At 45.3% G+C, this 18,451-nt stretch overlaps 1 protein-coding gene across 1 annotated transcript in view; it reads right to left on the bottom strand.

Moving 5' to 3' along the window:
* Positions 1-4,981: 4,981 nt before the first annotated feature.
* GORASP1 (golgi reassembly stacking protein 1) overlaps positions 4,982-18,451 on the bottom strand; it is a 52,082-nt gene continuing 38,612 nt past the window's right edge. The window contains exons 7-9 of the mRNA XM_056519653.1: positions 13,775-13,919; positions 11,474-11,626; positions 4,982-7,531 (exon numbers count right to left, since the gene is read on the bottom strand). Of these exons, the coding sequence (XP_056375628.1) occupies positions 7,290-7,531; positions 11,474-11,626; positions 13,775-13,919 (540 nt within the window). The 3' untranslated portion in view covers positions 4,982-7,289. The remainder of the gene's footprint in view (positions 7,532-11,473; positions 11,627-13,774; positions 13,920-18,451) is intronic.

Genomic DNA, 18,451 nt, shown 5'->3' on the forward strand with positions numbered 1-18,451 from the left:
TCCGGAATGGAATTCACGACTAAAATATTTATGCCGCCCCATCCCCCAAACTTTGCAGCATGACGACTTATGCATGAGTGCCACAATTTTGTCTTAAAGAAACTTTGAAGGAGATTTTTGAAACCTGTGTAGAGGAAAAGTGGTGCAGTTGCCTATAGCACCAAGCAGAGCGCTTCTTTAAATTTTTTTTTTTGAAGAAATTAAAAAAGCAATCGGATTGGTTGCTATGGGCAACTGATCGACTTTTCCTCAGCACAGTTTTTTTTTTTTTTTTTTTTAATAAATCTCCCCCCAATGAATCTCCAAACTTGTCCATGGTGTTCGCCTGTCTGCAGGATTGTCTGTGGTTTCCAAAACAGTCGAAGGGGCTTAAATGGGTACTCTGTAAATTACTTCTATTTAAAAATCTTAATCCTTCCAGTACTTACCAGCTGCTTTATGCTCCACAGGAAGTTCTTTTCCTTTTGAATTTCTTTTCAGTCTGACCACAGTGCTCTCTTCTGACACCTCTGTCCATGTCAGGAACTGTCCAGAGTAGGAGCAAATCCCCATAGCAAACCTCTCCTGCTCCGGACAGTTTCTGACATGGACAGAGGTGTCAGCAGAGAGCACTGTGATCAGACTGAAAATAAATTCAAAAAGAAAAGAACTTCCTGTGGAGCATAAAGCAGCTAAGTACTGGAAGGATTAAGATTGTTTTAATAGGAGTAATTTATAAATCTGTATAGCTTTCTGGCACCAGTTGATATCAATGGAGTACCCCTTTAAGGTGGCCATACACAATAGACCAGTGTTTCCCAACCAGGGTGCCTTCAGCTGTTGCAAAACTACAACTTCCAGCATGCCCAGACAGCCTTTGGCTGTCTGGGCATGCTGGAAGTTGTAGTTTTGCAGCAGCTGGAGGCACCCTGGTTGGGAAACACTGCATTAGACAGAAGTAAGTTAATTTCAAGCGCAGATATTACAGTTGTTAAAACCAGTCATATCTCAATGGCACTGAATGGAGGATGAAGAATCTTTTTTGGAACGTTCCAAGAAAATTGGGGCAGTTTGGCTACTGAAAATGCGCTAGAATTTGGTCGCAATTTGTGCCAAAAGGATAGGGGATAAGATGTCTAATTGTGGGTGGCATGCCCCTGGGACCCCCTGAGATCTCCGTGCAGCACCCAACATTCTGTGCCGGGCTGCTGCTCCAATCTTGGAAACCTCTGAGTTTCGGGGATTGGAGTCGTGACGCCACGCCGCGTCCCTTCCATTCATGTCTATGGGAGGGGGCGTGACGGGCCGTAAAAAAAATCGTCCTGGACAAAAATCTGTCCTGAAGAGTGAGTTTCTGTCCAACTATTGGCAGAATGATAGTTTGTTTGGTATATTTCAGCGTGCAAATGATTGTATAAATAAAAAATTAAATAAAATGTAGAGCAGTGGGGGAGGGCTCCTGCTGCATCCAGGTGCCTTACAGCTAGAGAGAGCTTTAGTGTGAGCTTAGCTAGAAGGTGGGAAATAATGGCCGATCACATGGGACAAATAGGAGAATTACAGCATTGATTAACAGGAGACAAGGACATTATTTTGGAGCATGTTTTATACAATTACTGTGGTCCCTCAAGTTACAATATTAATTGGTTCCAGGACGATCATTGTATGTTGAAACCATTGTATGTTGAGACCAGAACTCTATGGAAACCTGGTAATTGGTTCTGAAGCCCCCAAAATATCATCCAAAAATAGGAAAAGGTGAGGATTAAAGAAAAATAAGTAGAAAACTAATATAGATAAAGCAAATCCTTACATATAAAAGTAAGAAAGATCTGCTGGGAGCTGTAATCACTGTCTGTGTCAGTGTTTGCCAAGCATGGAGCCTCCAGCTGTTGCAAAACTACAACTCCCAGCATGCCCGGACAGCCTTTGGCTGTCCGGGCATGCTGGGAGTTGTAGTTTTGCAACAGCTGGGTGCACCCTGTTTGGGAAACACTGGTCTATGTAGAGGACAGGAGCTTCTTCAGGGTATTGTACAGTACACTCAGTGTCCTAAAAAAGTAACATGGAGTCGCCCTCACCTGGTGTCCTAAGGAGCAGGTAACCCTGGCACAGGTAAAGTGTACAGAACATGTAATACCTCCCTGTACTGTAGGACATCAGTCATCCTGTACTGTAGACATCAGTCAGTGCATACGCTTCAGTAATACAGGGGTGTTACCAGTAAAAAGCCCATTCTGATTGGTCAGTTCATCCGGCCATTGACACGTTTCACAGATCTGGACTGTCCATAACATTGTATGTTGAGTCTGGTTTCAAGTTACAATGGTCCAGAAAAGACCATTGTATGTTGAAACTATTGTATGTTGAGGCCATTGTAAGTTGAGGGATCACTGTACTGTGGCTATAAATAACTGCAGCACATATACCATAGGTCAGGGCTAGCTCAGGGCTTACTTATAGCAGTGCATAAGATTAGACACATTTATCACTATTTGAAATAAGACATTAGAAAAAAAAAAGAAGGGTGTCAAAAATATCTCTCTGACATTACTGATTATTTAAACAGCTGAACGTACACACAGGCCGTCAATGTCACGCCACGCCATTAGCCTGCATGACCCAGGACTAGGTCCTTCAAGGTTAGCCGAGTCTTATTTTGCAGTACGGACACCTTCATTTGTTAGAAAATTTATACAAAAAGTAACTAAAATGCAGCCACAAACCCGTTGTACGTAAACAATAATACATCTAAAAAAAAACAAAAAAACAAAGCAAACCTAGGAATTATGAAATCCCCTAAAGAACATAAGACCATCTCCTAAGAGTCCTGCAGTGTTGGTTAGAGGCACTTTATCTTATCTGTGCTATTAATACTAGTACAAGGTCTCTAGTGTTTCAGTGGAAAGGTTTGTATGCAGTTTAAATTATAAAAAAAAATAAAAAAAAAATGAAGCTTTGTCTTAAAGGGGTACTCCGCTGCTCAGCGTTTGGAACAAACTGTTCCGAACGGCGGAGCCGGCGCCGGGAGCTTGTGACGCCATAGCCCTGCCGCCTACTATAGACTTGAATTGAGGGGGTGGGGCATGATGTCATGAGGGGGCGGGGCTATGACGTCATGAGCTCCAGCTCCAGCGTTCAGAACAGTTTGTTCCAAACGCTGAGCAAAGGGTATCCCTTTAAATATATTACAATTATTAACACACCGTTATATTATAGATTTCAATTGAAAGGGTTGTCCCACCAATAGGATATAAAGTAAGTGTATGATTGCTGGGGGGGGGGGGGCTGACTGCTGGAACCCCCAGTGATGTGAGAATACATCCATATGTACAGATACAGCAGCTGTGACGCGTTTCAGCCAGTACACAGCCTTAAATGGGCACTGTCATTAAAACTAATTTTTACTATTGCACTCCTTATGGTAAATAAAAAATCTTTCTAATGTACTTTGTTTAAAAAATAATTTGGGTTTTCTGTTTTATTAGTGTTTTAAAAAAGCTGCCACTAGGTGTCTCCCTACTTGTCCGGAGCACATTTCCCCACATCTCTTGCACAAACTTTGGACTCCTGCAGGCCTGGCAGAAGTCCAAAATCAGGAAATGCAGTCTGGAGTGCTGAGGTGGTTGTGTGCAGCCTTAGCCAATCATAGCTCATCTCACACTGAACTGCTCTGGGCTGTGTTAGGGCAGAGTGAGGGAGGAAGTTCTCCCCTGTATGGCTTCAGATGATGTCATGCCTGCTGGGGAACGCTCCTTTCCAGTCTGTGAATCTGCCTGAGACTGAGCAAAAAATGAACCATCGTTACTTGAATTTATCGTATGTTGAGGAATCCGTGCAATAATAATAGACAAAGTTATACTCTCGTGTCCCCGCCGCTCTGGACCGTCACCGCTGCCCTGCATTGTCGCTCTCCATCACCGTCATCACGAAGACGAAGGAGAGCGACGGCCATGCAGCGGAGCATGAAGAGGATGGTCCGGAGCGGCAGGGACAGGTGAGTGACACTCACAGGGGCACACGGGGCACCGTAAACGGCTATCCGGTAACAGCTGAAGCAGTCTGCGCTGCAGGATAGCAGTTTATGCGATGGCCCCGACATACAAAAGTATCGTATGTTGATGCTGCCTTCAATGTGCGATGGCCTCTGAGTGGCCATCATATGGTGAAATGATCGTATGTCGGGGCCATTGTAAGTCGGGCAGGGTCAATGTACAGAGCAATATCAAGGTAGAAAACGAAAAATAAGAATAAAGGCAGGGGGTGGTTTATCATGATGGGGGCAGTGAACTGGGAGGATAATAAAATTTAACAAGATCATGACAGGTACTCTTTAATCATAGACTATGATTAAGGTTGTGTACTTGCCAAAACCTGTCAGGCCTGCTTTATATGTACATATGGATGTAACCGCTCTTATTGTATGTTCACACGTACAGGATCTGCTGCATTTTTTGTGCAGCTGATTTTGCTACCCATTGAAGTTAATGGGTAGTAAAAATAAGCTGCACAAAATATGCAGCAGATCTTGTACATGTGAATGCACCCTGAAGACGTTTTAATAAAAGGCTGTTTTTACTGAAGCTTTACGCTGCTGGCGATAATTCTTTTGAATTGGCTCTGAATGGAGCAATGGACTCGCACGTCTCTGGGACCACAGGATATACTGTACATAGGTCACTTAGGACATACATCACTGGGAGTCCCAGAGTTTGAACACTCACCAAATATATACATATCCTTTATCCTGTATATAGGGGATAGATAAGTGATGCTGATGGGACAACCCCTTTAAAACCGTCTAAAAGTAAAACAAAAGAATCAAAATGAACAAATGATCTCACGTGTAACATAAAACTGGGATTTCCATTCAAATTGAATGCAGTCGCTCACATCCATTTACATCAGGGTTTTCCAAACAGTGTGCCTCCAGCTGTTGCATAACTACGGTCATGCCGGGAGTTGTAGTTTTGCAACAGCTGGAGGTGCACTGTTTGGAAAACACTAATTTACATCATGTCAATGTTTGTAACCAGAGGAAATCCTCAAGCTGTCTACTGTAGGAACCACGATCTTGTATAAAAGGAAAATATAATCTGCTGTGTACCCACACCATGGACCGTCTGGTAACGGAAAAACCTACCTCACTGCTATGTACTAGCAATAATATTTGGCAGTAGTTACCTTAAACTATATTGTAACATGCATCCAGGTTCAGAAAGGCAGAAAGCATGCACGCTCTCTCCTAGGATCCTGCATGGCAATAAGGGAGTTCTTCTGCACAGCTCATATTGTTTGCAAAAGTAGCTTCACTGTGAGGACCTCTACTGCCTATGGCGGAGGCCACCATCCAAGATGTAACCAACTGATATGGATTGTACTCAAGTGATAGGGATAAGTTCCTGTTAGGCTGTGTTCACATCTTAGATGGAGGCTCCGTTGTAGGTTACCGTAGCAGAATATGTCCTGGACAAAAAAAAATACAAAATGCTGTATTATTTATCCAGTCATATGACCGCCACCATCCCGGAAACCTGATGGACCCCATTGAAGTCAACAGGATCTCTCAAGTTGGTGTCAACCATTAGTGTCTGGTGTGCAGCGGATCCGCCGCTCTGTTTTTTTATTTTCTTTCTTCTGCTTCAATGATGTTCCTGATGAACGGGGAAAAAAACCCAATGCAGATGTGAACATGGCTTGAGCGCTGGAACCCCCTGTGATCTCCAAATGCTCTGTCTGTAGGAGAGCCATAGTACAGCAGTAGTACATCACTTGGGTATCCCTCAGCACTCTCATAGACAGTGCATGTAGTGAGTGCTGTCTGCCGCTCCATGCACTGTCTATGGGAGAGCCATAGTACAGCAGTAGTACCTCACTCGTTTATGCCTCAGCACTCTCATAGACAGTGCATGGAGTGAGTGCTGTCTTCCGCTCTATGCACTGTCTGTAGGAGAGCCATAGTACAGCAGTAGTACATCACTCAGGTATGCCTCAGCACTCTCATAGACAGTGCATGGAGTGTGTGCTGTCTGCCGCTCCTTACATTGTCTATGGGAGGGCCATAGTACAGCAGTAGTACATCACTCAGGTATCCCTCAGCACTCTCATAGACAGTGCATGGAGTGTGTGCTGTCTGCCGCTCCATGCACTGTCTCTAGGAGAGCCATAGTACAGCAGTAGTACAGCACTCAGGTATCCCTCAGCACTCTCATAGACAGTGCATGGAGTGAGTGCTGTCTGCCGCTCCTTACATTGTCTATGGGAGAGCCATAGTATAGCAGTAGTACATCACTCGGGTATGCCTCAGCACTCTCATAGACAGTGCATGGAGTGAGTGCTGTCTGCCGCTCCATGCACTGTCTGTAAGAGAGCCATAGTACAGCAGTAGTACATCACTCGGGTATGCCTCAGCACTCTCATAGACAGTGCATAGAGTGAGTGCTGTCTGCCGCTCCATGCACTGTCTGTAAGAGAGCCATAGTACAGCAGTAGTACATCACTCAGGTATGCCTCAGCACTCTCATAGACAGTGCATAGAGTGAGTGCTGTCTGCCGCTCCATGCACTGTCTGTAAGAGAGCCATAGTACAGCAGTAGTACATCACTCGGGTATGCCTCAGCACTCTCATAGACAGTGCATGTCTGCTGCTCCATGTAGCTTGGAGAGGCAGGGCCTTGCTCTGGAGATCGCGGGGGGTCCCAGCAGTCAGATCCACCAGATCAAATGCTTATCTCCTATCCTGTGTATGGAGGATTTTTTTGGGCTGGATAACCCCTTTAATGCCATGGCAGCCAAGAGACCACCAGTGCAAAAATAGTAATTGCAGCAGCTAATAGCTCAGGAACGTGGCTCCTGATCCATGGGTTGGGGAATAGTGGCCTGTAGGATTACTATGTCATTCCTCTCCCCAACCACATCATTGATATGCAACTACTACTCCCAGCATGCACGGTCAGCTGCAAGTTGTCAGAGCACGTAGGGAGTTTTAGTTTTGGAGAATAACAGGTTGTAAAGCAATACTCTTAACATGAACAGTCTAGTTGTGCAATCTTTGGCAACATAGTGTTCTGTGACATGAAACACATGCAGAGGTGAGGAACTGAAGTCTATAAGAACTACAAATACTTCAGGGTTCCAAGAGACAGATATTTACCTAAAATGTTAACTGATATCATTTGCATAAAAAGCTTGTCGTTTTGCTTTAAAATAGAAAAAAAAAAAAGTTGTAATAAAAACATGAACCATTTTCTGGTAAGCCTACGTGCAATTTGCATCTCATTGATCATCAAGACCAAATCGTTATTTCTGTTCTATTCTTTGTTTTCGGTCGGTTCTGTGGAAGAATCTTCAGCCGTTTCCTTGTCATTTACTGTGGAAACGTCAGCACTGTCCAGCTCAGCCAGGGACTCACTTGCTGGAGCGACCTCTGACGTGTTGCTCACCAGATCCTCAAAGGAGATTAAAGAGTTCTGTTCAGCTGGCGCGTGATCCAAGACAACATGCGACACGGCGGGGATGTCAAGAGATGGTCCTTCTGACACCTGGACTTGTTCTGTAAGAGAGTATATATACAGACTTTATATAATAATATAGGGACCACAATACTAAAGACTCATAAAGTGTCAGATTGTGGGGGTCCGACTAAGGGGATAGCGGAATTAGGTTTTATAAATTTGTAATACCCCTTTAAAAGGTTGTTTTTTTTTTTTAAATCTAACATTAAACACCATTGGTTAGGCCGTCAATCTGTGCTTGTTTGAGGTCGAGCCACCAGTAACCCTACTGACTGGCAGTTCACAGCCTGCATCCGGGCATGGACCCTGCATTCTGTGTGTAAAGCTTTACAGCTCTGCGCCATTCAAGTGAATAGCGCTGAATGACAGCAGCAATGTGTTGGGTACTGCAGAGAAGGCATCTGTTGTCCCAGTGAGCACCACACCTTGTTTCTGCTGATCATTGGGGGTACAGGTGGTCAGGTACCCACCAGACCTATCCCAACAGATCTCAGAAAACCCCTTTAAATAGAACCTATGACCAACCCCCCAAAAAATGGATTGCATTATCATAAAAACCGTATATACTCGAGTATAAGCCGGGCCCCTAATTTCACCCCAAAAACCCAGGAAAAGTTATTGGCTTGGCAATAAGCCTAGGGTGGAAATAAATCATCCCCCCCATGTCATCATCCAGACCCCCGTCATCATCATCACCCCCCCGTCGTCATCGTCATCACCCCCCGTCGTCGTCGTCATCATCACCCCCCTTCATCATCACAGTGTTCTCAGTGTTCTTCAACCTGCGGACCTCCGGATGTTGCAAAACTACAACTCCCAGCATGCCTTGTTTTCTGCTCACCTCCCCTCAGTGGGAAGGAAGGGTGAGCTGGTCCGGGCCGTCCATCTTTGGCCACCTATGCTGCAGGGACCGTCCAGTGGGGAGGGTTAGTCGTTCCGGCCTGTCCATCTTCACCGAGAGGCCCTCTTCTCTTCTCCAGGCCAGCCCCAGACTAGTGACGCTGCTTTGATGCCACCGCGCAGGGACGTCACGGACGTCTGCTGCGCACGGACGTCGCCGTCAAGGCAACATCACTAATCCGGGGCCGGCTCGGAGCGGAGAAGAGGGCCTCCCGGTGAAGATGGACAGGCCGGAACGACTAACCCTCCCCACCGGACGGTCCCTGTAGCATAGGAGGTCGAATATGAACGGCCTGGACCAGCTCACTCTTCCTTCCCACCGAGGGGAGGTGAGTAGAAAACAAAAGGGGGGTCTAGATGATGACGAAGGCCCGAGGGATTGACAGGCGGAGATGGACGGCCGGGACCATCCCCTCACAGCTAAAGCCAGAAATGTTTTTTTGTTCACTTGAGTATAAGCCGAGGGGGGAGTTTTCAGCACGAAAAATCGTGCTGAAAAACTCGGCTTATACTCGAGTATACAGTATACGGTAGCTTAGAGTGCTCTCATCACATGCCTTTTTCAGATTTCTTGATACGCCCTTCTGTTCCTGAGATACTGTATGTGGGTTTATACAATTAATGGAATCAGTCAGCCTTAATTTTAATAATAGGAGTGAATATTAGGTGATGGGCTGGATTATACAGTCAGGGTGTGTGTATTTGGTTTACAGGCCCCTCAATGTATAATATTCACACCCGCTGACTGTATAATCCCACCCATCACTCCCATTATTAAAATTAAAGGGGTATTCCAGGATTTCTTTTTATTTGACTATGCTACAGGGGCTGTAAAGTTAGTGTAGATCATAATATAGTGTCTGTACCTGTGTGTGACGGTTTTCTCACAATTTTTCTGTGATTTTAACCCCAATATTTATTTTTAACAGCATACAAAATGACTGTTGTCTCAGATTTTTCCCAGGTTGCAATGCGGCCGAGACCTGACTCACTAGTCAGCTGATGACAGGGAGCCTGTCTGCTACAATGGGTGGAGCGATCACTTGGTGGGAGAGAGATCAATCTGCAACAGCTGTAGGCACCCTGATTGAAAACCACAGGTCTTTGAATGGATGCAGCTCATTTATGTTTCAATGGGTGGGGTGGCTGATGTGTGGGAGGGAGGAAAATGGAATTATGGGATTTGTAGGCAAAAAAGAAAAATCAAAACAGGAAATACCAGTTCACAAAAAGCTATCCACAGTATTATGGTAATCTCACAACATAGCCATTTAGCCCCAAGACCAGCGCAGACCCTTCCTAAGCATGTCCATTACTGCCTGCCAGGTACGAACTAAAATCACCTTATGGTGGAGAACCCTTTTAAGTTTACACCCATCAGACTGATTTCCTGAATTGTCAGACAAAACTATAAACCGTTATATCTCAGAAATGGAAGGGCGTAGCAAGAAACTGTAAAAGGCGTGTGATCAGGGGGGAAAAAGGGAACTAAAAAGGAACCTTTAAAAGTGAAATAAAAAAATGTTTATATCTGTAACTCCTTCCAAGATAACCCCAGGAAACATCTGGCAATATGCTATGAAATAAAGGTATGAGAACATACAAAATATACCCTTATTGCATAGCATATTGCCAGAGGTCTCCAACAGCCTCCCCCCCGCCCCCATACATGAACAAGGGACTCATTTTAGACAGACTTAGGCCTGTCCCATTATTATATGTGCGACCAATCATCTGAATTGCCACCATGACACACATAGACAGATGAACGCTGGAGCCTGTTGCCGGGAGCTTATGTCATCATAGCCTCGCCCCCTCATGACGTCACGCACCGCTCCCTCAATGCAAGTCTATGGTAGGGGGCGTGACTGCTGTCACACCCCCTCCCATAGACTTGCATTGAGGGGGCGGGGCATGAAGTAATGATGGGGCGGGGTTATGACGTAACGAGCTCCCGACACCGGCTCCTGCATTCGGAATAGTTTGTTCCAAACACTGAGCAGCGGAGTACCCTTTTAAGGCGTCTATGACCAAACTCACCAGCACTCTTTACTCAGCAGTTACCAAAATACATTCCAGATGCTAATTGGCAATAGATGCAGGAAACAGTAGGTCACCTAACTCTGTAGACCAGGAAGGGAACCAGAAAGGAAGATATTGTATTCTAGCCCAAAATTTTCAGTTCTTTGTTTAGACTAGACACAAATTCTCCATAGAATGAAGAGCTGGTGAGGGTGACACACAGGAGCTACTTTTGAGGAGAACTAGCCTAAAACCAACCCAACCAGAATTGGTTATTGCAAACCAGCGGGGACTACTATAAAGGGGGCGACCTTGCAGTTAGAACAGGTTGGTGTGGAGGGAGCTTACGGTTACAGTCTGTTAAGGTAAGGGGGTTGTTGTGACTATTTGGGAAATGTGTGTCATGGACTATGCCTATTGAGGAAGTGGGAAAACTTCAGGCAGGTAGAGAGGAGATGATGGGACAACATTTTTAGGTTACACTAACGTGGGTAGTAATCATGTGACAAAGAGCAGTACCATTACAGCACTACGGCAAAACCGCATGCTAACATGTTTTTTTAATATGGTAATAAGACAGTGATTATGTGTAGAAATGAAGGAAGTAAACTCCAGCTCGGTTCAGGAACATGTGGCTTTATTCACATCAACGAGGCAACAGGTACGGGGAGGAAGATCTTCCTCCGTGTACCTGTTGCCTCGTTGATGTGAATAAAGCCACATGTTCCTGAACTGAGCTGGAGTTTACTTCCTTCATTTCTATTGTTCTGGGTGAGGTCCACACCTTCTCCCTGCTCAGGATCCAGACCAGGGATAGAGCCGGAATACTTCTATTTTCTCACAGTGATTATGTGTATTACGGTAGATCTGCATTAAAACCCCCATCTAGGGCACTTTGGAGTACAACACTCGGTAATGTTCAGAAGTTCCATACAGAGTTAATGGTGCTGTGGTTGACTTTATGCGCCATCACTTCACTTCACCAGAAAAAAGAAGGCAAAATAACATTCATCTACCATGTCAGTGATTAAATCCAGCAATTTACATATAGCACATACCAATATAAGCATTCAGCTCTTCAGTGGTCAGGATCTTGTCTGTGCCTGCAGGAAGATCCGGTGTCACATTCAGGAGAGGCGGCAATGTCACATCCAGTAGTTTTGTAAGATCTGTAACCTCTGGTGCCAAAATGTTAGAACTGTCTGGAAATCCTAATGTAGAAAACAAAGTCAATTTAAAGTGTTGCTTAAAATAAAGTTTTGACATGTCAAAGAAACATTATGGGGGAGATTTGATCAAAACCTGTGTATAGGAAGAGTGGAGCAGTTGCCCATAGCAACCAATCAGATCCCTTTTTTTAATTTTTAAAAATGAAAGAAGCGATCTGATTGGGTTCTATGGGCAACTGCACCACTCTTCTTCTACACGTTTTAATAATCTCCCTCTAAATCTATTAGAAAACTATCCAAAAAGATAAGTGCTGTAGATAGACACACAAAGCTTTACGTAATGACAAGTACAATCCAAGTAGATTATAATGTACCCAAAGGAAATCCTCCAAATCCTCCAGTCAATAAGTCAAGTGTAAAAGAACACAATAGTGAACACTACAATGAGAGGTATAGTCAGCATAGAAAAGTGCACAGTACATACTATGCTACATGACCCCCGGCGCGTGTTTCGCTACCCACTTCATCCAGAGGATGAAGCAGGATGTCCCTTGGATGAAGAATGTGTCAGGCATTGTGTAGCATGGTCTGTACTGTGCACATTTCCATGCTGACTATACCTCTCAGTGTAGTGTAGTTTTACACTTGACTTGGTCATATGGAGGATTTTCTTTGAGTACCTCCTAATCTACTTGAATTTTACATGTCATTACATAGAGCTTTGTGTGTATTCGTATAGCACTGTACTTTTCAGACTACTCTACACATTTGTATTTATGCCATGTTATACCTTATTATATCATATCAATTTGTATCAATGTACTAATAAATAAATATTTGTTTAAGATAGGAGAAAGGAAGATAGGAGAAAGGAATCCAGCTCACCACTCCAATGTAGTGCACGGATGTGTGCCCGGCAAGGCACACAATGTGCAGAAGAAGACATTGATCCAGCACTTGAAGTACGATCGCTTTATTGAAGATCACATAACACTGTTAAAACCGACCATACCATCTGACACGTTTCGAGCGCATGCGCTCGAAACGCGTCTGATGGTATGGTCGGTTTTAACAGTGTTATGTGATCTTCAATAAAGCGATCGTTCTTCAAGTGCTGGATCATCGTCTTCTTCTACTACTAGTAAAATTTCACATCTTATCTTGCTGATCTTCTGAGCTTGTTCTATTTGGTTCTATGTCAGGGAGAGGTCTGAAGAATAAACATGTTGTTTTTTAATAATGTTTTTATTTTAATGCTTGGCATATAACAAAAGAGCGAACAGAAGTAAACGTGTATGAAGAATGGTATAAGACTGTACAAAGCCATGTTTTTTAATCCCCCCCTCCTCTTCCCTTTCCAACCCTAAGGCCCCTTTCACACTATAAAAATACTTCCCTTATGAACAGTGCTTCAGCAGCAGATCAGCACACAAAAAGGAGAAGGCAGCAGCTTCTGCCCAACTACCTCTCTCTGCTAGAAGAGCTTAGAAGAACTTGGTGGAACAGCTTCTTGGATTCAACTGTAAGTGTTTATAAATACATTTGCATATTAATACAGAGGAGTCGGCGTTGGAACATTTATCTACCGACTCCACAGCCCTGCTTATGAATGCCCGTTATAAAAAGCCTGGAAATCGGCAGTTATACGGCCGGTACAGGTACAAAATCACTAACGGCCGTAAGAAAATCGAATTATAGTCTATGGGATTTTTCTAATAGCCGTTTTAACCCGTTATCGCCCGTTATTTTGTGATGGGCGAATGAACGGGAGAAATAGTGCATGCACTTATTCTCCTGTTACTATAGCCCTTCACAAAATAAAGGCCGTTATTAATAACGGCGATAATGGGTTAAAACAGCTATTAGAAAAATCCCATAGACTATAATGGGATTTTCTAACGGCCGTTAGTGATTTTGTAGCGGCCGTATAACTGCCGATTACCAGGCTTTTTATAATGGGCGTTCATAACGGAAGTATTTTTATAGTGTGAAAGGGGCCTAACAGCAGAACTCTCCAGCCAGTGCCAGACACTTTATCTAAGATGCAGACCAGGAGAAACTCTGAAATTGTTGAGGTTGTGGGAAGTAAAACAGAGGGGGAGAATCCCTCTTAACCTGGTATTACAATGTAATATCTTCTCACAATAACAATAAATCAACATGTAAATTGGGTATTTCCTAATATCGTACCTGGATTTACAACTCTTTGTACAGGAGGGGGGAGAACAAGTGCAGCTTCTCCGGGATGAACATGAGCATTTAGGGTCTGCGTCTCCTCCGTCGGCAGGGCTTCCACTGCCTGGTCTGTATGGGTGTCTGGGGCCAAAAGAGGAGCCTGCCAATAGAGAACACAAAGGAACATTTTGAAATTTAGAAGAAATATCTTTGCAAAGTGAGTCTACTGCACACCTTTGTACTTCACATATATATTATAAGCTGAGGGCCTGTGAATATCATCACCTGGGATTATATAAGGCCTGTTCATAGAATACCTGTGGCCTATCCTGACCTGCCTGTTTTAGTAATTCTTTGTATTTCCTATGACATAACAACTGCGGAGCATCTTTTCTTATAGCTGTTGTGCTGTTCATTTGCTATTCTTACTAGAAATGTATCACTCAATAGTCAATTGGGTGTTTCCAGTTGGGAGAGGCCAGAGAGGGGCCAGGGTGGTAGCGGAGGGTGTGCTCTGATCCTCAGTCTGTATGAAAATATGGGGAGGGAAGCATCATCAGGAGGCATCCAGAGAAGAGAGGGGGATGCTGCCGTGTGTGTGGAGGAGGAATATAAACCTAACCGGGCATCCTGCCCTGCAGCCTACCAAATGTAACAACTCTGCCCAGCCAGCCCTAGGCCCCTGCTGCACCATCTGTTGCTGCTAGCACCATTTCTACTGTTGCACTTACTGTCAACTTCCCTCCTGCTGCACCTCCTTTCACTGCTGTCACTCTCCCTTCGGCTGCACCTTCTGTCACCCTCCCTCCTACTGCAACTCCTGTCACTGCTGTCACCCTCCCTCCTGCTGAACCTCCTGTCACACAACCTCCTGCTGCATCTCATCACCCTACCTCCTGCTGCACTTCTTGTCACTGCTGCCATCCTCCTTCATGCTGCATCTCCTATCACCCACCTTCCTGCTGCACCTCCTGTGACTACTTTTGTCCCCCCTTCCTACTGCTGCACCTCCTGTCACCCTCCCTTCAAAAAGTGCAAAAAAAAAGTATTTAAAAAAAAAAGTTTATATTTTTTATCACATCCTAGAAAAAAATGTAATAAGTGATCAGAAAAAGTCAATGCTATGTAAAAGTAGTACTGTCTAAAACCACAGCTCACAGTACGAAAAAAAAAATAATAATAAATTGCGCTGCTCATTAAATAAAAATGTTGGCTCCTAAATTTTTATGCTGGCTTCTAAATTCAAAAAAAAAATGTCAATCCCAGTCAGGGATATAAAAAAAAATAAAAGAAGTTTTAGAATTGGTATTTCAGAGATATATATCTGTCTACTTACTAAAACAACGAGGTCAGAAGAGGACAAAGGGCCTTATGTAAGCAGGTGTTAAGTAGATTTTTTTCATGATTACCGTAAAATCTCTTTCTTGGAGGATCCATTGGGGGGCACAGAGACCGTGGGCATATCTTGCTGCCACTAGGAGGCTGCCACTAGGTATACAAGAAGAAAGTCGGCCCCTCCTGGCAGGATATATCCCATTTACTGACCCGGAGCTAATCAGTTTAGTCCCAAAGCAGTAGGAGAGGACCGACAGGGAAGGAAATCAGCAGGTGCCTGAGGGAACCAGACAAAAAAGGAACCGAAAACAACCCCTCAGACAGAAAACCGAACAATAGCAACAAACACAATGGGTGGGTGCTGTGTCCCCCAATGGATCCTTTGAGAAAGAGATTTTACGCTAAGCATAAAAAAATCTACTTTTCTCGGTTGGCTCCATTGGGGGACACAGAGACCGTGGGACGTACTAAAGCAATCCCCGGGGTGGAAAAAATACCCAACTCAGAATCAGGCAGAAGAATGAGCCACAGAGAGGACCCTGGGAGAGCAGATCGGGGCGAACTGGAAGATGCAGTGGTACGTCTGCAACCAGTCGAATTACGTCGGTGTACCATGCGCGCCTGGGCCAGTCTGGAGCCACCAGAATGGCGGAAACGCCCTCCACCTTGAATTTCCTCAGAACCCTGGGCAGGAGAGGGAGTGGCCAAAAGAGGTAATGAAGACGGAAGGATGACAAGTGCGTCCCCCGCCACAGCCAGAGGGTCTCGCGACTTTGCAACAAAGCAAGGAACTTGTTTGTTGTGGCGAGAAGCGAAGAGATCCACTTACAGGGTCCCCCAAAGATCGCAGATCTGCACAAAAGCCTCCAGATGGAGAGACCACTCCCTTGGATCCATGGAGGAGTGGCTGAGAAAGTCCACTTCCCAATTCTCCACACCCGGAAAGTGGATCGCAGAGAGGGCGGGAACTCGAGTCTTGGCCCAGAGCAGAATCTTGGAGACCTGATATATTGATATATGCCACAGCCATGGCGTTGTCCGATTGGACACGAACCGGACGACCCTGAAGGAGAATCTCCAAGGGGACCAGTGACCCTGGACCGTCCGGTCCTGAAACAGACCTCCCTAACCCTGGAGACTCGCATCAGTCGTGACAACCTGCCAGTGGAGGTGGAAAAAAAACGACCGCCCCTGGAAAAAGAAGGAGAGAGTGGAGCCACCACAGTAGAGACCGACAAACGGGGTGGGGCAGAAAAATCCGGTGATCCAGAGTAGACGGCCACTTGTCCCACCGGGCCAAGATGGTCAGATGGAGAGGGCAATAGCGAAACTGGGAGAAAGGCCCAGTACCTCCATGCAGAAGCGAATCAGAACCAGAGAGGGGCGCCGAAGGTGACGGACACCCTACTGGAGGGAGTGCCGCTTGTCCAACGGAAGACGAACACGGGCGGCTGACGTGACGAAAAGGAGACCCAGAAAGACAAGAGACTGGGAGAGAGACAGGTTGGACTTTTCCTGGTTGATCACGCCATAGAAAGATCATTGGCCAGCAGCAGGAGGAGGCCGGGAGCCATTCCAGCGTGCCCAGTGCGAAGAGTGGGCGGTGTTAAGTGCCGGACAAGGCCGCAGTTGCGGCCTCAATTAATTTCCTGCCCGCTACATGCCCGAGAAGCATGTAGCGGCAATGAAGCGACAATGAAAGTAAACTGTGAAGCCGGCCGCGCGACTGAAGCCCAGCTGACCGGCGCTGCGTTCGGTGCACCAGAGCCGAAGAAAGTGAGTAAGCAGTGTCGGGGATGGCAGAGGGGAGGGGGGAGGAGAGCTTCCCTGCGGTCCCGACACTGTATATATAAGTCCAAAGCCTGCATCCCTGCCCCCTATAATAATAAAAATGAATGAAAATGAATGAAAAATCCCCCTGGGGCCCCTAAGTAAGGAAGAAAGAAGGAGGGGGAGAGAGGCCGTGGGGAGATACTCACCCTGTGACCAGCACATACTCACTTAAGATGTCTTCAGCCAGCTATTTGTCACGTGCTTTACGTCAGGCTGAGACAGCGGGAAGAGCAGGGATGATAGGGGGACCCGGACCCAAGGTGCAAGCCCAGGCGCTGGCTGTTGGCAGGAAGGGGTTAACAGTGCATACTCTATAAGAAATACAAAAGGAGAAAAGAACCTACAACAGGCCCTAGCTTATAAAATAAAAAAGAAGACCAGGTCTGGAGAGCTCCAGACCTGTGTCTGCCTCCTACTGACACTAAGCTAAAACTAGCTTAGGGTCAGTAGGCGGGGTATATCCTGCCAAAAGGGGCAGAATTTCTTTTTGTATGCCTAGTGTTAGACTCCTAGTGGCAGCAAGATATACCCACGGTCTCTGTGTCCCCCAATGTAGCCGACCAAGAAAGTATAATACCTGATGAGATTTACTAGGAGGTAAAGGAGGTCCCAGACTAAGGACGATACCTAAATTATCTATACACGCTACTAAGGAGTATAATAAGAAGGAGCTCACACATGAGACAAAGAACATACAGAAGTAGAGGAGCTATAAAGTGTACCTGCAACTTTGATTAAAACTGTGAGACAAGTCAAAAGTTTTTTAGTGGTGATTTAAGTGACCAGTTGCTAAAAGGAGAGAGGGGAGAGAAGCGTGCGGCTGAGTGCTTCTGTCCCCATTCTCTGTGTGTGACAAAGACAGTCCTATAGACTTACATTAGGAGAGAACACCTTTAGTGCCCACTTCTAGTGATCTGTTAAGTTCTGAATCCCCAGACCCCAACAGAATAAACTTTTGACAGGTCAAAATTTTTTTATTTTAGATTTTAAAGTTGCAGTATCCATTCTAATGTGATATATAAGCATATAACCTACCAGTGCAGCTGTGCTCTACACAAATAATAATTTATCGGTCACCGCATTGGGGGACACAGGAACCATGGGCATATGCTGTTTTTCACTAAGAGACTGACAATAGGCAAAAGAAGTTGGCTCCTCCCGACAGGATATACCTACCCCCTGGCTCTGAGCTAATCAGTTTTAGCTTCGTGTCAGTAGGAGGCAGACAGAGGTTTGGAGCTAGTTACGGTTAGGGAGGCCACTCTTCGTTTCTTCGAAGGTGGCATTTCTCATCAGGTGTGTCTCGGAATTGGCTGCACTTTCCTGCTGCTCCCCTTTCCTGATTCTTCATCGTGTGCCTTCTTTCCTACCTAAGGTGGTTTTCTTATTCTACTTGAATGGGAATATTGTGTTACCCTCATTTTGCCCACCCCCTTCCCAACCCCAAAAGCACTCTGTTCATACGCTGGAAGTGGTCCGAGCCGTTCTGACCTGTCAGTCACTTCTTTCTGCCATTGTGACTCG

The sequence above is a fragment of the Hyla sarda genome, chromosome 5, assembly GCF_029499605.1.
Source record: "Hyla sarda isolate aHylSar1 chromosome 5, aHylSar1.hap1, whole genome shotgun sequence".
NCBI classification, from domain to species: Eukaryota; Metazoa; Chordata; class Amphibia; order Anura; family Hylidae; genus Hyla; species Hyla sarda.